This window comes from Anneissia japonica, unplaced genomic scaffold (assembly GCF_011630105.1).
Source record: "Anneissia japonica isolate Jap-2015-1 unplaced genomic scaffold, ASM1163010v1 scaffold287706_len398110_cov188, whole genome shotgun sequence".
NCBI lineage: Eukaryota > Metazoa > Echinodermata > Crinoidea > Comatulida > Comatulidae > Anneissia > Anneissia japonica.
In genome coordinates, this window is record NW_022756069.1 from 327,426 (window position 1) to 349,693 (window position 22,268).

At 33.7% G+C, this 22,268-nt stretch overlaps 1 protein-coding gene across 3 annotated transcripts; it reads right to left on the reverse strand.

Moving 5' to 3' along the window:
* Window positions 1–582: 582 nt before the first annotated feature.
* Window positions 583–15,129, reverse strand: LOC117123849 (thiopurine S-methyltransferase-like). 3 transcript variants are annotated; one of them, XM_033269882.1, is made up of 7 exons: window positions 14,996–15,129; window positions 5,258–5,590; window positions 4,060–4,152; window positions 3,319–3,451; window positions 2,356–2,486; window positions 2,007–2,137; window positions 583–1,798 (listed from the first exon to the last, which is right to left on the reverse strand). In XM_033269882.1, the coding sequence occupies exons 2-7, from the start codon at window positions 5,524–5,526 to the stop codon at window positions 1,686–1,688; spliced, it is 870 nt and encodes a 289-aa protein (XP_033125773.1). In that variant the 5' UTR covers window positions 5,527–5,590; window positions 14,996–15,129; the 3' UTR covers window positions 583–1,685. The 3 variants fall into 3 exon arrangements, with proteins under 3 accessions (XP_033125773.1, XP_033125771.1, XP_033125772.1); XM_033269880.1 differs by lacking the exon at window positions 14,996–15,129 and adding an exon at window positions 9,306–9,493; XM_033269881.1 differs by lacking the exon at window positions 14,996–15,129 and having other exon boundaries at window positions 5,258–5,792.
* Window positions 15,130–22,268: the final 7,139 nt, after the last annotated feature.

Genomic DNA, 22,268 nt, shown 5'->3' on the forward strand with positions numbered 1-22,268 from the left:
ATATTTTGTATTATTAATAGTCATTAATATCAACTGTTTATTTCAAAGGTCAGCAACCGGTACAGCACTTTCTTGAAAAAACCCGAAGCTAATAGACCGAAGCCTTCAATTATGAAGTTGGCCCATAAGAAGAGGAAAAAGAAGATTAATTTGTTTTTAATTAAATAATCACCTCTAGATTAGGTTTATGGTCTGTGAATTTAAATTCGTCTACCTTTAAGCCCTATTGAATTTTTGTTTTCAGATTTTCCACAAACAGCTGTAGAATTGTTAACGTAGATTAAATAGCTTTGGACAGAGTCCTATTCTATGTTGATTTGTTTTAAGTTTTGTTAGTGTATTGCGAGGTCAACCGTTATATAAATTGAACTACTGTATATTACATTATATCTACACTTTCGCTCTTTAAACTACCGGTAAAGTACCTACATCTACATAAATACTGCAAAAATGGGGGGGGGGGAAACAGTTACAGGCCTAACTACATTTAATCAGGAAGTGCTATTATAGCGCCTCTCTGATAGGTTTAATTTTCGCCCCCAAAACACACATAAATTCCAAGTGCATTTGTTACACATTCAGTAATGTATTGATTACATATATTTGTACAACTTGCCATGAAACATACTGCGCTACATACATTCTTCAACCTGAATTCTTATCAAAACAAATGTCAATTTGTTCAAATATGCTTCAAAATACAGTACTGTTACAATGGACTCGTAGTAAATTTCCTAACAATATCTACATTTACATAGTAAAAACTTTACATTGAAAACATCAACTTACTTAATGCTTTTAAGACTATGAACTCATTTTTAAAGAAAACCATAGTATTTTTTTTTTGGTAGGTTTAATACGCTTGCTGCAAACTGTTCTATGAAGTTGCTCAAGTGCGTTTACCTGTGTCTCTAGGCTTACTCCACTAAGGAAGTTCATGTTAATCTCTTGGGATAATGTCTTGGCAACACTAATCAATTTTAACATTAGCCGAGACCCGCATTTTGCTATTTTTCGCAAATTCATGGAGCTGTGTGTTGTTTTCAGTGCAGAGTGTTTTGCAGACCATCACACGTGATTATAGCTATGCAGTTTTATTTTTATCCCGACTACACCCCCTACAGACATCAATCCCGTCGGTATATTTCGTTCAGACGTCGTTTATGTAAAAATAGGGCAAATTTCTGACGACAAACTGTTCACATAAAAGTTTCGTTTTGAGAATGTGTGCGTCAATCGTTAAGTATTTTTGTATCATATGTATCCTTGAATTTACCTTATTATCGTATTAGAAAGTACAATATCAAAATTCAATAAATAAATTAATAGCAAAATTATGTTTAAATAATTAAATCATTATTGAATCCAAATCCTTAAAATATCGCCCTACTCTAATGCACTTTATTATGTCCAAAATGTGACGAATTATTAATAAATTTGTACATGTGGACTTTAGACAACACACGCCATTAATTTGGAATTATGCATGGTTGATAAGCATAAATTAACATAATTTAACAATTAGTATACAGAGAAGTGTAATACTAGTACTCAAAATAGGTGTACATCTATACCATATTGTTACTGTTTCAGTTTCTCCTATTTAAAATATCTATAATTTAGTTAAACATTACACTATGATTTTCAGCTAGTTTGTTAGACCTAATGTGGAGATGTATGGTAAACTATTTAAACGAAATCATATAGACACATTCGATAAAATATTCGACACCCCATGATTTTGCCCAAGGGTTCATGGCATCTCGTGTTTTTAGGTCTTCTACATTGCATCTTTCCGCTGTAAAAAACACAAATAAAAAATATTAGTTATAATGATAATGATACATTATATAAAAATATATAAAATAATATAAAATAACATAGTGCAGTATTAGCTAATGAAATATTATTGATGATATTAATGATTAATAATACTATACAATGTGAAAGATATAGGCCTAAATAATAAATATTCATTGTATTAGCTATAAGGTAAGGATTCCTACCGAATAAATTATGAAGATCTTCTTTGACGAAACTGTTTGGAGGTCCCGCAAAATTCGTATGGTCGACTTCAAATACATCCAATAGATAGCGACCGTTCTCATCTAATAAATCCAATATGACGTCATGATACCTGAAATAATACGTTATTTTAAAAATAATAGCAATAAATATATAATAATAATAACTACAAAATCTTCATCAGCATTCTTATAATCATTAACATGCTGTATTATATGTATGTTTAAATCAAATCTCGAATTCAAACTATTACTACTATCATCATCATTATTATATTTATCATTATTATCATTATAATTTTATTATCAATTTAGGAAACTTGTTACGTACCGACTGCGATCGGACGGATTAATGGCAGCTAATGATCCACGGTCCCAAACGCAGTCAAATTTACCTTCAGTCGTAGTTGAATTCAGTTCAAAGAAATCACAGGTATAAATGCGTATGTCGTGTTTTACACCCTGAAATAAAAAGAATGGAATTAGACTCTTATTACATAGGTTATGTTGCATATTTAAATGGGCAATTTTTATTTAGACAAATGTAGATATGTTGTATAAATGAACAGGGGGCGGGGGTGGGGGCGGGGCGTGTGGATAAAAATCCATGTATTTATTAGTCGGTGATTACATTGACTATGTTGCATAGACTATAAGATATTTTTGTAAATTATTTTTGTTATTGAGTCCGACAAATAATAGTGGTTTGTGGGGTACTATGTTGCGAAACATACATTATTTGAAAACAATATGGCTGTATTTAATAAAATATTGCCGATAGATAGGATAGAGATGATTTATGAATAAATTAGGAAGCATTGTAACTTGATCATGTCCTACAGCATTGTAGTAGTATCTCTGTAATCTATGGCCTACTCGCTAAGTCTATATTGTGTCATCAAAATTTTAATAAATAGATAATGGCGAAAACATCTGTTGTGCTTATTGTGTATCTATAAATTCTCGAAAACGTGATGGTTATTCTGAGAAATTTTAGGTGAAGGAAGTGATGGGAAAGCCAGGGATTAGCGTATATTGGATGGGAGTCAAGACTGGTCCGCTTTTGCTAGAATGGTCACTAATAGGAGGTTTCATACAGATATATTTTCCACGAGCTTACGATGATCATAATATGATGCTGTCGTAAAATATTCTCTTGTCATTAATATAAAAAGGGAAATTAAGGTGAACAATTCTATCAAGATGACCTTAGAACAAGCGTTTGCCCAATCAAGAGCTAGGCTCGTGTCTGACCAGATGGAGATCGTAATTAACAAATTGCGCGATATTGTACCTTATAAAGTTTGCCATTTGTAAGACTTGGAATTGTTTCAACTATATATTCTATATCTTGTTCCCTGAAGAATTGCTGGACCCCCAGCTCCACTAGTTCACACCCGACGACAGAATGACCCTTATCTAGTAACCTGGAAAAAAAAAAACATTACATTTATTTCATCAGTGGAATGACGGTTACTTGAATGAAATATTATAAACACACTATGAAGTTTAATGATCTATTTTATTGACAGTGAAATGTCAGTGGCAGGATTTGGCACCAGGACAGAGAGATTGGAATACCGTCTTATTAACAGGCGAAACTACGTTTTTACTGTGTGCAATGCATAAAGAACCTTCATTGTATTAATTCAAAAGAAAAATGGTAAAAGTTTGTACATTACATTCTGTTTCCAAAATTTGTATGTTTCTTTAAACATTACGGCAAATGTATGTGCATATGTTTTATTATTGACAATACGGTTATTCTTTGAAAATACAGGGGGCTGAGAAGGTTTTTATTCCGAGAACATTGGAGGGATTTAACAATAAACCGGATTAGAGAAATAGATAATGAATACAATTGTTTGTTTTGATAACAATTTCTGATACAGTCTTAAAATTGTATTTTAAGACTCACGAATGGGACTGCACTAAACACTTCTTTCTAAAGTATAACTATGTTAATTTCACTAAAGAGAACAATTGAAGACACTACTTAGTAAGTAGTCCTACAAGTACCAGATGTACAACTTACCATTTCATGTCCACAGATTTTCCACAAAGAGGAACAAAAACTCTGCATTTTGTTTTGCCATTGACCATTGCATCATAGTAACTCAAAAGAATGCTGTACAAAAATGAAAGTGATATACATTTAGTTTTACGATTAGTAAGTATTATAACGAAGATAGTAATGCCTAAGTTACTTAAAAATGTTTAAGACCTATTCCCAGTAAAATAAATATACACTCACAATAAGAAAGTTCTGAAGACAGGATATTCGTGTTGTATACATTTATATTTGTGATACGTCAACCATAATCTGATTTTATTTTATAATATTCGTCTTGAACCTATGTTCCACCCACTTAAAAATAAGTATTGACTTTGAGATAACCGATAACAATTCTGAACAAAAGACAAAATATTCGTGTGATAATGCATTTATATTTCTGATACGTCAACCATGATCTGAATGTATTTTATAATATATCTTGAACCTATGTTCCACCCACTTATAATATATTTGATTTACTTTGAGATAACCATCAAATAGTTTTTTTTTAAACAAATAGTTTATATTTTTGTTATAACTATTTATTTATATCATAAGATTTACGAGGCCATAGTGGTTCAGAGTATTTTCAAACAGGCTGAACAAAAATATATCAACAAATGTCTGTCATATAATCGATTAGTTATAGACATACATTCAATATTGTCAATTCTCTGGGAATGACGCAGCACAACGCAGTGCAAGCTTCAAGTTCGAAGCACTATAACGAAGTTAGCTTTAAATGACAGGTGGAGGTATCAAGCAAAAGTTGATCGTGAAAAGAACGATTCTTAACTATTACTTTTTCTATGTATAATGCGAGACATCACCACACACAGAACAGTTTGCAGCGGAAAAAAAAACAACTTTTGTCATGACTATTAGATAACATTGTCAAATTGTAGTGCTAATGTTTTCAAAATAGATATGCTAAAACTCATGACAAAGTGAAATCACGGAAATTCATAGACAAAAAATACAGACCTACAGTCATATTACATTAACACGACCAGTGAAGGATGAATACACTTATATCAGTAACAATATCGCGATCATAGGCGTAGACAGTATTTATTCTGCTCTTTTATACATGTAGGTCTTATAACAAAACTATGACATTTAATTTATATATTGGATTTAAGACCAAGATTATTTAATAGTCAAAATAAAGACTTACTCGTTATATGTTGGCTTATGGAATTTTGTCTGTCCTTTGTCCCATCGTTTTCTCCAGTCCCCATTGCTCATAAAGCCGTTTGACAGATCTCCAAATTGGTTTTTCTTGAGACCGCACTTGTCTTTGATTGAGTCCCTCTCACCGTTTGCTTTGTGACCTTTTTCCACTGGTTTCTTACTTTTGTTTGAGAATGTGTCCTCGAGTTTCCTTCGCTTCGCCATAGCATTATTAGTTTCTACTCCATTCCTTAACGTAACTGCAGTACTCATCGTGAAGGTTGTAGAGGGTAATATTCTCAATTGTAGACAATATCAGCAGTATTTCCTCTGACGCCTAAAAACAGTAATACGTGTCAGTGCTTCAGGATAACATAATACAGAGAACCAAATTTAACTATCTTTTATACAGACAAATCAGACAATTGCACCGTGACGATTGGGCTGTTTTAATTTAGATCGATTGTTACGAAATAGCTTCAGCGAATTTTGTTTGGCGATCTTCTGAATGAGATCGAGTACTTGTAATTGTTCCCGGTTTGAATCAAGTGAATGGAACGTAGATGAAGCTTATCCCACTAAAGCCACATGACTTTGACATATATTGTCCTCCGACGTGAAATGCGTGTGAAAAGCAACGACAGTTTATGGCAATGATCACATGACACTTGCGGATGTGCACACGCAATTTTTTTTCCTATTTATTTATATTTTTTTTTATAGTAATCATTTCAACTTTGGCACACTAAGCTGAACCTTTTCGACGTGATCTTAAACAGGAGTTTTTACGAAACATCCACAGTTGCTACAAAGCTTGGTAATGGATAATTATTATTTTAAGATCCGGCTTGGTCTTTTTTATATATTAATATCATCTTTACAAATTTAAAATCATTAAATAATTAAACCATCAATTAAACCTAATTAAAACTTGAATTGTGTCGTTGTATTTGAAATTTAAATTATATATCATGAACACAATCAATATGATTGTATAATACAGAACTATGGTTTATAATGAGCTGTTGACTTAGGCCTATATCCTGTCCTCAAATATGTTGAATATTATATTATAATGATTAGGGTGACAATGACGATAATGATGATTAATAGTAGATCTGTAAACAAAACAAACAAAATTAGTCAATTCAAAAAATGGGAAAATTCATCACGGTGTACAAGGATTTTTCGAGGCTATGATGGCTGTCGTGCACTACATTACACCTATAGGCCTTTCTAAACTCCTGCTACACGTAAGTATGCTTAATTTATTTTAATTCTTACAAATGTCTTGCTTAACATATGCCTATATTATTAGCCTAGTTATTGTTATCATGATACACTGCCCCCTCCGCAACCCCGAATTCTCTCTCTACTTTTTTTTATATCAGTAATGATTAGGCATTGTGCTTGTACGTATGGACCAAGAGCTGTAGCTGTTTTCTATAGCTTACAATGTTTGTCCAAAAGATCTCTATTAACTTGTCTGCAAATACACTTTACGTCACCTCTTTAATCTAATGTGTATTAACGCAGTCTTATTTATCGAGCGTATGCCTAACCAGTTATAAGTGTTAGTGAGTCAATGCACTATATGAAAGCATCCTATGGATGTTTTTTCAAAACTCACTTCCGGGCATGCGCACTTTTAATAGTGGGATATTTAAATCTGACCCCAAGTTGTAAGGAGTTATCTTTCAAAAAGCACGTAGTTCTACTTTCTTATCGACAAAACTCATTGTCACTAGGAAGGGCATAGACAGTGTTCGATACAGATAAGTTCAGAAATATTGGAAAAATATACCTGCAAATTATTCACTCATTTTGTGAAAAAGATATTTTAAAAAGTATAATTATTTATTTAAATTATTTATTATTATACTGTATTATCATAAGAATATTATTATTATTATTATTATTATTATTATTATTATTATTATTATTATTATTATTATTATTATTATTATTATTATCATCATCATCATCATCACCACCATTTGGGAATCAGATTAGGTCTAGTAAAATAAATTATTTCTGTATAAAATTATGATTATAAATATCGAGTACAATTACAATTATCATTGCCATTATCATTATTGACTGTTATCCTTATCGTTACTATTAATCTTTATTGTTATAATTATCATCACCATTATCTTTAACCATTGTGTAAGAAACTTCCAAAATTATCAACACCTCTATTCGCGAGGACACCTAAGTTAGGTAGAGCAATTCCTATCCGTGTATTTTCGACTTAAAGAATGCATTTCTTATTTAAATTCTTTGCCCAATTGTTTAAAATCGGATATCCGTTACATGTTAAACAGGTATTTCCCCTTAACAATTTAATAAGTTATGTTGGTGGTGTGATGGTGTGATACAATGATTTAGAATCACATGATAACATGGCAAACTATAAGATCTTGAGACAGTATTTTTGTAGAACAAGGTCGTTGATAGGGTAAGCTAGTATGCGAGTGTTTACATTACGACCACGTGCTGCGCACGTGCATTGCAACTTCATAGTTAGTAAGTTATACTAAAAGCTGGTACTGTCCTAAAATTAAATTGTTCGCCTAATTATACCCATTTTATGTGAACGCGACTGGCGCAATGGTAGTGGCTGGGACTCTCATCATTGTGGTTTTGGGTTCGAAACCCTCGCAGTAGGCCTACCAGTCACCGTCTTTGGGAAATACATTAATAATTATTAACACTATTCATTATTAAACAGAGCGTTGAGCCCTTCACGGCATAGCACAATCTGACTTTTTCTTTAAAAACAAAAACAAGACTATTGAGCAAGTTTTAAGTGAGCTTCATCCCAGCATACTTGACGCCTAAACACCTTTCCTGGTAATTCGCGCCAAAATCGCAAGAATTTTATTTCCTGCAGATTCTGAGGATACTTATCTCTAAATCGTCCACACTCCACTTCAGAAACCTTGGTCCGATTAAAAACCATGTCAACTATATTCTTACCTCTATTATTTTACTAAACGCAATGCCTGTGGACACCGACATAACTGGAAGATTGGAACCGAGCCACTGTGTATATAACTAGTAGAATGATGAGGTGAGAGGCAATATAGTGAATATGTTACACATTTAAGCTCATTCGATCATGGAGGTAGGCTATAAAAAAATATAATTTATGCCTCCATGATTCGATGAACAGTCCGCGTTTTTTGCTGTTATTCAGTGACGGTATTACACAATTGTGCTCAACAAAACAAAGGCGAACCTAGACTTGTTACGTCCACTGCAGTAGCAAACGGAAAGGACGAGTGGAATAACTTAGGCAGGATTAAACCACTTAGGGATACTTTGCGCAGGCATTGCGCTGAGAACAATGTATAGAGAAAGACACTTTCGAATTCTATAGGCCTACTATTGTTATTTACCATCAAGAAGCAAGACATCCATTAGGTCTACACAGTGATTGCAGCAAACTTGCTGACTAAAATTCAGAACACCATGTACGACTTAGTTAAAAACTAGGCCTATAGTGACCCATACGCTAGGACCATCCCATAATACAGTCCTATTGTTAAATAGGTGATCAGTATTCTTCTGAAAGAAAACATACCGGTAATAGGTGCCGACAGAGTAGGAAATGAAGATATTTTTCATAAAATGTAAGACCTCATAATTTAAATATAAACTATAGTCAAACTCCATTTCATGTAACGATTTTTTGGCATTTGCTTTCAATAAATTTCATCAATTGACCTATTAAAGATATTCAAACGAAATGATAGTCCATTTTAATTTTATTTTGAAGATGAGTTGGATAATTATTTACATTATTATTATTGTTGCTGTTGTAGTTGTTATTATTAGCATTTACTATTATTATCACTACATTATTTTTATTACTGTATTGTCAATATGTATGGTAGGGTCTAGCAGAAAAGTCAACGTTTACATTATTAACGTTTATTATTAGTAAACAATAATACATTATGCAACACCTCCCTACAGTTGAAATATGATCACTTAAGATGAACACAAGTAGAACTCAAGTAGAGCCTACTCTACGACAAACTTACCAAGTTATGTTGATAAACTTCCCTGACAATTTTTAAAATGCTATACAACTCAGCTTAATTCAGCAAAATGTTCATATATACTGTTCAAACGATTCTAAGAGACTGACGCTATAGAATGATGAGCGGTCTTGTTAAAGGTGATCACTTGACTACGCGTGGTGTACAGACATTAATACACTGTAGAAGGAAGCAGTGCTTCCGCAGGACCTTAAATCATGCTGAAATCGAATTCGGAAAAGTTCGGGTGAATCACTGATATTCAGAGGCATTCGAGTGGAACCTATATGTCTACAGGCCTACGGGCCTATTCTGGTTGAACAGATAATTAATATGGTATCCGGACTGTGGGGCGAAGTCTTCAATAATTAATATTTCCAGGTAGGCCAAGTATACAAGTGTATTATCATGGTTACTTTTGTCAGACGTGAAAGTAGGCCTACATAAATTATAGAAGCTCTGTTGGATGTAATATTAGATCATTTTCTCTCTCTTTTTTTATTTATTAAAGATGTACTGTCTGTCATAGAAAATAAAATATTCAATTGCATATTGGAATTGCTAATTTAGTTTACAGTATTTAGTAAATTATTAACCTACCACTAAAATTTTAAATGATAACAATTTTCCCCGTCAATAACGCTTTTGTAATTCCATGTATGTTTTTTAAAACACAGCTCCTGCAAACATATCGTTATATTTATTAGTGTTCTATTTGTTACATTGCCAATATTCACGCAAGGAAGTCAATACAGCATTTCCTTGATAACTCGCAGTATATGATTGATTTTAATAGACGTTTGACGTTCTTCCAGACAGCATAAATTAATTTGCTTAATTTATAGGTTTCTGTAAAAAGTTCACTGTCGATTTTGCCATATAAAACAGACTATTACTGGGTTTTCTAAAATCAACTGCTATCAGAAGAAAATACACATAACATTTTAATAAGACAAGTACCTTTTTTATATTTGGTTCTCAGGCTACATTTAACTCGGTCATGTTTGACCATAGGCTAATACCGTATCCCCACAAATATACTATTTTGGATTATGGCTTGGATTAGGGATAGAGCTTTGGAAAATATCATTGTCCTATGCTCAACACATAGGCCTACTAGGCCTACTCCATGATTCATAATATTTGTAATATTCAAAAAACTTTTCCGGATTTCATAACATTAATCGTTGTTTTTTAAATAGAGGTTATATATTTTAACAAACGTTAAGATGTGATTCTGTATTTGCATTGTGCCTAAATTTAAATGTTAGTTTACTTCTTTACAGTTTATGAAGTACCTAGATTTACCTTGATCGTAATGTTTAATTCTAAGAACGAACCATCGAAGTACATGTATTTCAGAATTGAATTACACGAAATGTAGGTCTGTGGTGAGAACGTATTGAAATGATTTTATCCGATAAAACGGAATAATGAAATTATCGCATTTCAAACAGACTCGCAAATTGTGATCTTTCAAAATTGAGATATTTGGTGAGTATTATCTTTAAAAAAAAAACCCGATTATAAAAGGATCAAAAACTTTGCGTAGAGATTCTATCTAATTTCACGTTTTTGCCAAGAAATAATAGGTGCATTAACGATGATGAAATAGCATCAAATATAATTTGGTGTTAAAAACACACATTTCTGCTCAACTTACTGTAACCAACATGACATAACGGTTAGCCTAATGTAATTTTCACTTCCAATGCGCATGTACAACGGATGCTGCACAGATTATTGTTCAAATATTGAGTTGAAATATATATTGTTAATACGACATGAAAATTGTAGTTTTACTGTATTGTATCTGTTAAACGTATACTTAACGTATACATAACATTATAGACAATACCGTACACTTTATGTCTATAATATTAATATATAAAGTTTTTACTTTGTAAAATCACACTTAAATATAAATATCGTGCATCACACAAGCATTAATGTGTTTTTGCAAAATGGCAATTGGATCTTATCATCTCTTGCTATTCGGGCATAGCAATTTTAAAATAATAAAAAATAATATTTATCATTACGTTTAGACGAATGATTACAGTGCAACAACAGAACAGAATCAATTTTATTCCAAAATATTGTTTGTATTGTATGTACTGAGTTGTCTTCTAATCTAGTTTGTTTTTTAATTTCGGAATAGTTGTGATAATAATAGGCTATTATTGAATTACCACAACCAAATCACAACCTGCAAATGGCCTTGTAAGTTATAATTATACCCAACTTTAAAAGCATTTACAAATAGGCAACTTATTCAGGCAATTTGTAGGTCCTTGTTTTGTTTGTCTACTTCATGTAGATTTTACTCTAATTCAGATTCCACAATCCTTATGACCTTACGTCGCTGTTTCGTGGATTCGAATGATAATCCTCTTTGAGTTTTTAAAATGTAGACAAACTATTATTTAAATAGTAATTTACATTTGGACGTAAACACTATAAAAAAATTTAGGCTTGCATCTGTACTAACATGTTCAGAAACATGCCTCGTTCACTCAGATTTCGTTGGAAAGGCCAGAAATATAATAATAATAATAATAATAATAATAACAATAATAATATACAAAAACATACATTTACTTTAATACGCTATATTTGATATGTAGCCATCTTGTTATTATTATTAGTTCTACATGCTTATGATATTTAAATCATTTAACGTTACTAAAGAATAGGCCTAGATATTATAATTATAATAAAGAAGGTGAATCTTGTATACGGGTGCAATGTACAGCAATAAATAACGTTACGAATTAAAATAACTGAACAATAAATAAGTAATAACTTCAAAGGTTTGGTCAAAAAGTAATATGAATGTATCAAATGAATCAACGAATAAATTAATTTACCTTATCAAATCATCACGCCTGGATGCTCAATTTACATGAATAATAATGATGACACACATATAAATGTACGAATTAGAGATTTTTTAAGTAGTGTTCCGGATGCAGAAGCGCAATATGAGGAGTGGATGTGTTATATCTGGCACGAATCCAATCTTAGGATGACTTTGCAAATAGTCAAAGAGTACTGTATGTTGGTTGGGTATCAAGAGACATTCGCGAAGGGAAAAGCTATTAAAAATGTTGTAATTCGCTTTAAATGTCATGTATAATTATACTTGAAACACAGGCGCCCTTGAATATAGTTAAATTCTATCATTCTGTTGTCAAATACTGAAATAGGCTAAACCGATAATACCACTTTTCCGCAAAGATTTTAAGTTGGTTTGTAAGGTTATAAGAAACTTTTACTGCATGGGGGCTTTGGACTGTCCAAACTTTGGTCAATTAAAAAAAAAATCTGGCTACGGCATTGTCAACTGGGGAAAACAACTCTCCAGCGATTTGTGCAGGCGTCGCCCCTCCCGTCCCTGACGCCACTCACTTATAGAATCTGTGTTTACATTCTATGTTTGTGTTTACATTTTCTATTAAATACGTTCAACAGAGACAAGGACATACATATTTACGTTACGGATAACATTTTGAAGAACAAAATAGCTCATAGCCTAATGTCATCAGTGGTGGAGATTTCATATTGAAGCGTTCTTCGTATGCGGGCACAATATAGCTTGAATTGACCCAATGCCGTAGCCAGCTTTGGGACAGATGGGACAGACCCACACATTTTTTTTTCTATTTGGTTAACAAAGAATGGGTCCACATTTTTAAAAAAATATGCTGTTTTATGAACAATTGAGCACACTTTTTAAAAAATGGGTCCAGATTTCTCATATTGTGCATAAAATGGATCAAATTTCAAGAAAATGAGTCCACATTATATGAATTTACGCGTAAAGTGGGTCCAACCTGATCTTGTCTCGCACTGTTTGAAAATCCTGGCTACGACATTAAATTAGCCCAATAAGGCTGGGGACTTGGCCGCTTCAGATGATGCCAAGAGAAAGTTATCTCTCCTTCCCTCCCAAACTGTATGTCCTGGGCATTAGTTAGGCCTCTGTTATATTTCTTCTAACAAAAATCTGCATGAACCAATTAAAGGCTATTATCCAATAGTACACTAAGATGTGAACATGATAGTATAAAAACCCAAACAAATTACTGTATCATTGTTCTAAACACAAATAATTAAGGTTAATCCATGTTGTATTTGGCATGACAATGAGCAACATCCTAGGTTCCCGATACGTCGAAGTCTTTGATAATTCAAGTTTTCCGCGGTTTGTTACTCTACTTAGGCAAGTGTGTGCTAAATACCACAATACTATGAACCCTAGCGGTTGCATTGACACGCAAGTCTTTTGCCGGCTGTTTGTAGCGCAACCGCATTTTATATGTATGTCATACTTAATTAAATCGGCTCAAAGAAGAACATTTAACAGGCTAAAAGCCTGGATATCTGATTAGCTACAAAAAAAAACTACTCTTTCGCTAGGCCTACTTCACCGTCCCACTCACTGTCTTTTTTTTTTTTTTTACATTTTCCTTCTATATTTTTCCAGTCTCCAGCATCATGCCATCCTAAACAATAACTTAAGGGTAAATTATTTGAAGGAGATAGCGAACGTAGTGTTTAGATAAAAATATTAAAGCTAGACGCATGCCCTTAAATAATAATCGTGGTCACAATATAAAATGGGATTTTAAGCTGGATTTACACTAGGGCCTAGACACGATAACGACACGACAAAGACATATCTTATAAGCGTAGTTTTTTTCAACACAGCGCCCATCTGTATCGTGTCGTTGACATCGTGTCTATGTGTATAAGAGACAGAGTTAGGCCTCTGTTATATTTCTTCTAACAAAAATCTGCATGAACCAATTAAAGGCTATTATCCAATAGTACACTAAGATGTGAACATGATAGTATAAAAACCCAAACAAATTACTGTATCATTGTTCTAAACACAAATAATTAAGGTTAATCCATGTTGTATTTGGCATGACAATGAGCAACATCCTAGGTTCCCGATACGTCGAAGTCTTTGATAATTCAAGTTTTCCGCGGTTTGTTACTCTACTTAGGCAAGTGTGTGATATAGACAACGAATTGAAAGAACACTAATTGTGCGTCCACTAAAGACTGACGACGATATCCACACTAATGACACAACGCGTTACAGGATTTATATAATACTGCAAACAGGAGGACAAATTCACCTAAGCCTAAGAATGATGGAGAAAATAAATAAAAACCATTTTGCTTATAATTATTTAGGCAATCCAAATAGCTACTATGGGCGTATATCGCCTGGCATTGTTTACAAAATGCAAATGTATCCTCAAGTTTTTGTTATTCAATTGGAATATTTATTTAACACGAACACGACCTTACTCAATAACTATAGCAAAACATTAATTATATTGGCATTATTAATTATTGTCAAATTTGTCTTGTATATGAAGGACCAATAGACGCATAGCGTGCAATTTATCTCACGTTTTGTTTCCACCTCTCAATAAAGTATAATAAATAATAAGTGGTTGGCTAACTAGAGCTACGAAAACTGGTGTTTTTTTTAACGAGTAGGTCTTATTAGCGGTTTTTCGTGTGATTATATTGCAATGCCGACATGTTTAATTCGATGTCATATTCTGTAAATCGGTCTAGAGACTTGCATTTAATTACACTACATTGGTATCGGATAAATAGTTATATGACGTAAACAAAATATAACAGAAGAAAACGTTATTAAGACTTACATTGATTCCTGTGGTAGAGAAGCAAAGGACGAGCGCAATCAACGAACACACAGTCGGTAGCAAACTCACTATGATCCCTTCAGCCCTTCAATCCCATATAACTTTAATTGTTGATATTTGCAAAAGAACCTAGAAGTCATGAACCAGAGAAAAAATCGACGCTTAATAAACTAGACATTGCGATTATTATTGTGTTTTCATTCGTTAAAATATATTTCTACAGTAGGAGCATAGCTTCCGGTTGATTTTATTGTTCTTATTCAAACCTCCGATGTTGCCGTAAGCTGTTGTTAATCACCAACTCAACAAGATTCAAAACCCTAATAATTCGAGCAAAATACCGACTGTTAATGTCTATTTTGAAAGTGAACTAGTTTATGAGAGCGCTATTTCAAACGTCACATCATTTCATATTTAGGCCGAGAGCCAAGGATTGCCTGGGCGAATTATCACTACATATGCAATCCGTTCATAAACACAACCTAACATAATACAAATCTTACACTGGGTTACATTCCCCTAATATTGATACTTTAATGTACCGAGATCTCAGATGAGAGTCACTGACCAACGGCTTAACCGTTCATTTGTAGGGCGAGGTACACTACTTTAATTAAACTAAGTCTAAACGTCGGAGAATGCGATGGCTTTGGCATGTCTTAATGGACCAAAACCGTATCCCCAAGACTGCCCTTAGATGGACACCACCTAGAAAAGGTTAAGGCAGGGAGGCCTAGAACCCCCCGAAGACGTACTGTGATGGCCGAGCTGAAGGAGATATGTATGACATGGAACGAGGCAGAACATGTAGCAAAAGATGGAGCAGATCGTTGACGCCTTATGTTCCGCCTGGGACGAAGAGGATTAAGTAAGTTAGCAGGCCTACCGTACTGTATCTTACACAAGGACTAATCTAAAATCGGTATTGGTTACCAGTAGGCTTAAGTTGGTTAGGATCAAACAGGCTTAGATTATTAGAAATTAATGCTATCAAGGTGTGTTAGTAGAAACAACCAAGACCTAATTTTCCCCTTCGGGATTTTGTATCAATACGTGCCAGGGGTATATCGATATAGATTAGAACTTTATTAATTTTAATTGAAGCGATCGTCACAAAATGTGAAAATTAACACAATTAATATAGGTCTACTACAGGATGTTAGTTATAAAAAAAATCAAGGTATTCAAGATGTACCGTATCGTGAGAGTGGTAAGTGAAACATGTTATTTTCTGCAAATCGATTATTAATCATTCATTATTGTATTAGACAAATTGACAGCATAAAACAAGGCCGTCGGAAGCGGGCAACCGACTCTTCAGAGAGCCTTTGCGGTGTACGGTACATTTTTGTTGAACGAATTGCCGCCTTCTTGTTGACGCTTCATTACTTTAGTGTTTAATATTGTATGAATAAACGGAAGTATTTAACCACAGCAAAAATGTGGTTATTCACGAACACTCAAATTCATTTATTTTTATTTTTATTTATTTTTTAATAACTTTTCGTCGGTTATAAATTTAATTATTTATGGCCTATTTGTTTAAAATAGGATACTGCAATAATAGTAGTAGACCTAAATATAAAAACTAAACGATTCTAAAGTTAATTTGTTTTGATAAGAAATGTCTTAAGACTTATATTGTAAACGTACATAGATAATTTCATGGATTATAAATTGGTCTAATTAGTTTGTAAAATTGTTTGTTAGTGACCCTATACAGTTTCTCTTTCAGAATATAATCCTATAAGCGACGATATTCGATGATGATGCAACTCATTATAGACAATTTACCTAAAAGAAGCCCCGAAGACATTATATTATAATTTTAGGTAAACAAAAATTGTTTAACAGGAAGTAAGCTATGCAAATGAATAATTACATTATGGGATGAATACATGCCCTTCATGAAGCGGCTATATTTCTCACGCAACCATTCCCCTGGGTGTCAAATATGTGGGGGATTAGGAAGCAAAGGCTGATGACGTAGTCCTATGGGTGTCTAACTAAAAAAAAATAAAAATGCAAGAACGCATAGCTATGAACCTTCTTGATATTTTAACCACATGAATCCAGTGGTTACAGACTCATGTGTATGATATAAACGGAAACTACAATGTATAATACCGATGGGGTTTTTTTCTAAATAAAAAGCAGAAAAAAATGTACGTTTTAAGCTCTCTTGCAGATCCAAGTGCGCATGCCTATGTAGAAGGTCAAGGTAAATAAACAATCATACTGATGTGCATTTTATTATGCAACTTATTTGATTAGGGAATTTATTGTACCTATACTGACTGTCATTAAACCATGGAGTAATTAGTTAGTTTAGTTAATGTAAACTAATTCCTCCATGATTAAACAAGGGCTACAATGGTAATATGTAATTTGTAGGTCCTGGGTTTTTTTTTTAATATGGAGCTTCCGATTGCACGACGAGCGTAATACGTAGAACGTATAATGACGTCCATTAAGTCGTCTGCGCATGCGAGAACCTTAAGTTCTCCTCTCGTCACATGGATTCTGGACGCAATTTGAAAAAAAAAAAAAGTACGTTGGGCAGAGGACGTAGGCTGGTCACGAATGATAGGTAAATCCCTTCTAGCGTACAAATCGAAAGCTCCCTAATGAACAAATATTTGAACAAGAGTTTGCAGTTTTAATGTTAAATATTAGGTCATGTAAGGTATAAAATTGCTTAAATCATGCCGCAATGTCGACATGATATTTACCTTTTGGAATTATGCGCCTTGATTATAACACAACTTTGGAGCCGCAATAGTGGTGAATGTAAATAAATTATAGACAAAACTGTCGAAGGCCCAGGTTACCGAAAGTCAGTTTGGGTACCGTATTTAAAAAAACAATTACAGTATTAAGTGATAGGACGGAGGTGCACTCTGGAGTGACCACTTTTTATATATTGTTTATGTATTTTTAAAATAGAAATAACAATAAAAACATTTTTCATTACGATGTTTGTTCAGAGCTACAATAATATGATATATATACATATACATATATATATATATATGTATATATATATGTATATATATATATATATATAGGTCTATGGTTATTGTATTCAAAACATTTTTCATTACGATGTTTGTTCAGAGCTACAATTATTATGGTTATTGTACTCATAAAATACATTAGCGTTGACGTATTTATTGGCTTCAATACCAAGAACACATTAAGTTTCATGTGCATTTTCAATAGCGACTAATTTTAACAAAACAGACTTAACATCAATAATCCTTCAAAAATACTATAGTCTCGCAAAATTCTATGAATAATTGGCCCACTCGTAGTAGGTTAATTTTGAGTAGGTCGGTCGGACAAAATCTTATCAATACGGATTAATATTGTTAAGTGTTTGATCCCATACATCCTCATGACCTATATATAAGTTGCAGGGTTCACGTAAGCCATAATACTGGTAATACATCATTATGCATTGCGTGAGTCTACCTGTTGCGTGAATTCTCTATTTTATTATTATGGCAAGGAAAGATACTGTACGGTACCTCGTATGATTTAAATCAGCCTTACTGTATATGCCTATAATATTATACATAAGCTTAACATGGCCTTTGTTCGTTCCCGTAGACGGGCTTTATTTCTCACATGGCCCCCACTACTACACAGATATTCTATGTTGCAAGATAATAATGGTATTTCATGAGCAGAATAAACATAATTTGAAACTTTTGTGTTAATTTGATATCATCATCACCGTTCAGCCGTTGTCGCCACCAGGACGAAGGCTTGCCCAAGAAGCTGAGAAACAATCTATTCTGCCCCCCCCCTCCCCCCTGTCATGTGCAATTCTCACCCTATCTGTTTTCGGGTATTTCTCAGTTAGCATCCATATAAAGTTTATCGATGTAAGTAAGAATACAAAAAGTCAGGAATAAAGCGTTTCTGAACTAAGAAAGGGACAAATTGAAATTAACTTCATCTTCAAGTAGGCCTACAATTAAATTGCAGAGTTTACGTAAACAATTTTGGAGTCAACCTGTTCTATATTTGTGTGTTTGCCATTTTTTACAAGATACATAAGTTCATAAACGCGTTTACTACGAACCAACCAGTCAACTACGGTGACTGACCAACTAACAAACCAACCATGAACCAACCAACGACCTAAACCAAACAAACAACATAGCAACCAGCAAGCAAACCAAACAACCAATCAATATACCAACCGACAAACAAACCAACCAACCAACCAACCAACAGCTAATCAACAAACAAACCAACCAACCAACAGCTAATCAACAAACCAACCAATAACGTTAGAAACAAACAGTATAAATTTGTTTATGTTTTTTTGTTGTAGCTAAAAACAAGTCTGTAACTTTATGAGCGTTGATTAATGACAATATTCTACTGGCTCAAAATATAAGGCGGCATTAGATACTTTTGATTAGCTGATTTATAGAGAAAGGTAAGAACGAGCATGAATGGAACGGAGTCTATCGGAAGTAGGCCCTAATCGTTGTATTGTTGATATCTACTTCCGAATATTTAACCATCTGGATAGCTGCGTGATACCAATGCGTATGACGTCAGTGTATTCATATGTTGCGAATTAATTTTAATTTTAATCCATCGATTTAACATCAATTTATAATATATCAATGTGGGTGTGGGAAATACCAAATCAAAATATTTACAGATGGAAAATGCTAAATCTCAATAAACGTGGGTTGACAATTACTTAGGCCTCCTAGAATTGTTAGTATCAATTATCAAGGGCGCAGATTTGTTTTGAAAGGTGGGTAAGGGGGGGGGGGATATTCCATAAGACCACATCCACATCAGCCCCACGTACTTGGGGCTGAGGTGCGAATATTTTAGGATATAACATGGAGGTATAAAATAGGTATAAAAATACCTCCATGGATATACCAAGTACTCTCTGATGACTGGAAAGACACTCTTTAATATAGTAGGCCTAAAATTCATCATCATCACATCACCCTTATATTCAAAATGAAGCACCAACAATTTTTTTCATGATCTTTTATCAGCGATTTTCGGCAACCACACTAGAGATCTAATTAATAATATGTGTGATGTACCATGGTAAATTAGCCTTTAAACATTGTCTTTGATGTATTTACTTTATGTTACCTATTTTAAACCGTGAGTCCATATCAACTTCAGCCCCCCCCCCCCCCCATGGTACAAAATTTGAAAAATAGTACCTCAAGATGGCTGGAAAGGACACTCATATACTGTATAGCAAAATGCATCATCAGTCACATTTGCCAGTCAAAATGAAGCACCAACAAAATTCTCAAGATCTTTTAGCAAGATTTTCCGGCAGTCATAGAGATCTAAATAATCTGTGTGATGTACCATAGAAAATAAAACTTTAAAACATTGTCTTTTATGTATTTACTTTACCTACTTAAAGCTGCGAGTCCACAACCATCTCAACCCCACCATGGTTGGAGCTGAGGCGCGAACATTTGGTAAATATTGGGCCTACAGTTTGTACCTCTAACCATGCTCTAATTGGCCGGAAATGACACTCCTAGTAACATTCATCATCATCACATCACAAGGGCCGCCAAGAGGGAAAACTGTATAACATGGGAAATGGGTGATGTGGGCCCCCATTTACGAGCGCGTCCCCATGATCTGCCAGGGACGTATTCAAGGGGGAGCCTTGGCTCCCACTTTTTGTAAAGAGTTAGAATTTTAAAGCTTGTTCTTGTTAGCCAATAGGCCTACAAATTCTTTCCTGGCATCACTCAAAATGAATCTCTAAAATATGTAAATATGCATCAGCACATTGGTGTTGATTGCTGTACAATTTCTAATTGACTCCTTCTACTATAGGTTTGTGACCCGTGCTCTAATAGAAACCCACCATAAACTTCAACAAAAGTCACTAAACTGTACCCAGTGGAATATTCATTAGATTAATAAATTTTTCACTGTACACGATAATACAAAAAATAAATTTCCGGGTTTATAACGGCTACTGCTCAATGAGTGGATTTAGCAAACTTACTTAACAAAAAAAATCCATAAATCCCATGCCATGTCTTTTAAAATACAGAAATGTGATATGGTATGGTTCAGTTTGATTGTTATCCTTTTGCAAGCATTTATAAAGTTTTGTTTATACTACTAAAGTAGTAGTAATAATAATAATAATAATAATAATAATAATGTCGATGATGATGACGATGATGATGATGATGATGTCGACGTTGGTGATTATGATAATATTAATAATATTAAAAATTGTGCTGAAGGCGAAAAGGAAAGTTGTGATTTGTCCACCATAATTATTATATAGTAGTTGAAACTTAGTACCAAAGTTGTCATGGATATTAAAAATCTCTATGGTTGCCGAAAATCCCTGCTAAAAGATCATGAGAAATTTGTAGTGATGTGACAATGATGATAAATTTTACTATTTAAAAGTGTCATTTCCAGCCATCTAGAGGTATTATTGTATTTCCTAAAACAACCTCAGCCCCAACCATGGTGGGCTAAGGTGGTTGTAATATACATGCATCAAAGACAATGTTTTTAAGCTTTATTTTCTATGGTACATCACACATATTAATAAGATCTCTATGGTAAAATCTGTGATAAAAAAAAATCATGAAAAATTAGTTGGCGCTTTATTTTGACTATTATAATGGTGATAATATGATGACGATGAATTTTGCTAAAAGTGTCATTTCTGGCCATATCTAGATGTACTATTTTCTTAAATTTTCGCAACTCAGCCCCAACAATGGTGGGACTGAGGTGGGTGTGCACTCATGAAATGTCTCCCTACCCCACACCTTTCAAGGCAGATCTGCGCCCTTCCCTGGGTATATGACATTAGACATTATCGAGTCGGCACGTGACTCAGAGTATGTCTCAGTAACTGCTAAGGGGAAGGTGCATAATTTTGTTTTCAGGATGTGATCTGGATTCTTTCATGCCAATTTTCCGTGATTATGACTATTTTTGATAAATAATGTTTTGAGTAGGGAGAAGTAGATTCAAGGTCCCCCCTTCCCCTCCTGTTTTTTTTTAATGGAAAAAAAGAAAATTATTTTAAAATTTAAGTTTAAAAGTGTAATTTCTTGCCATCTAGAGATGCCCTAATCATAACTTTTCTTACCCTAGCCCCAACCATGGTGGGGCTGAAGTGGTTAGACCCTCCGTCTGTGAAAGTCCCTTCCTGGGTCACCTTTCTTTTGAATTTCTGTATTCGCCACTATTGAGTTGTTGTAATTGTAAGGCATAC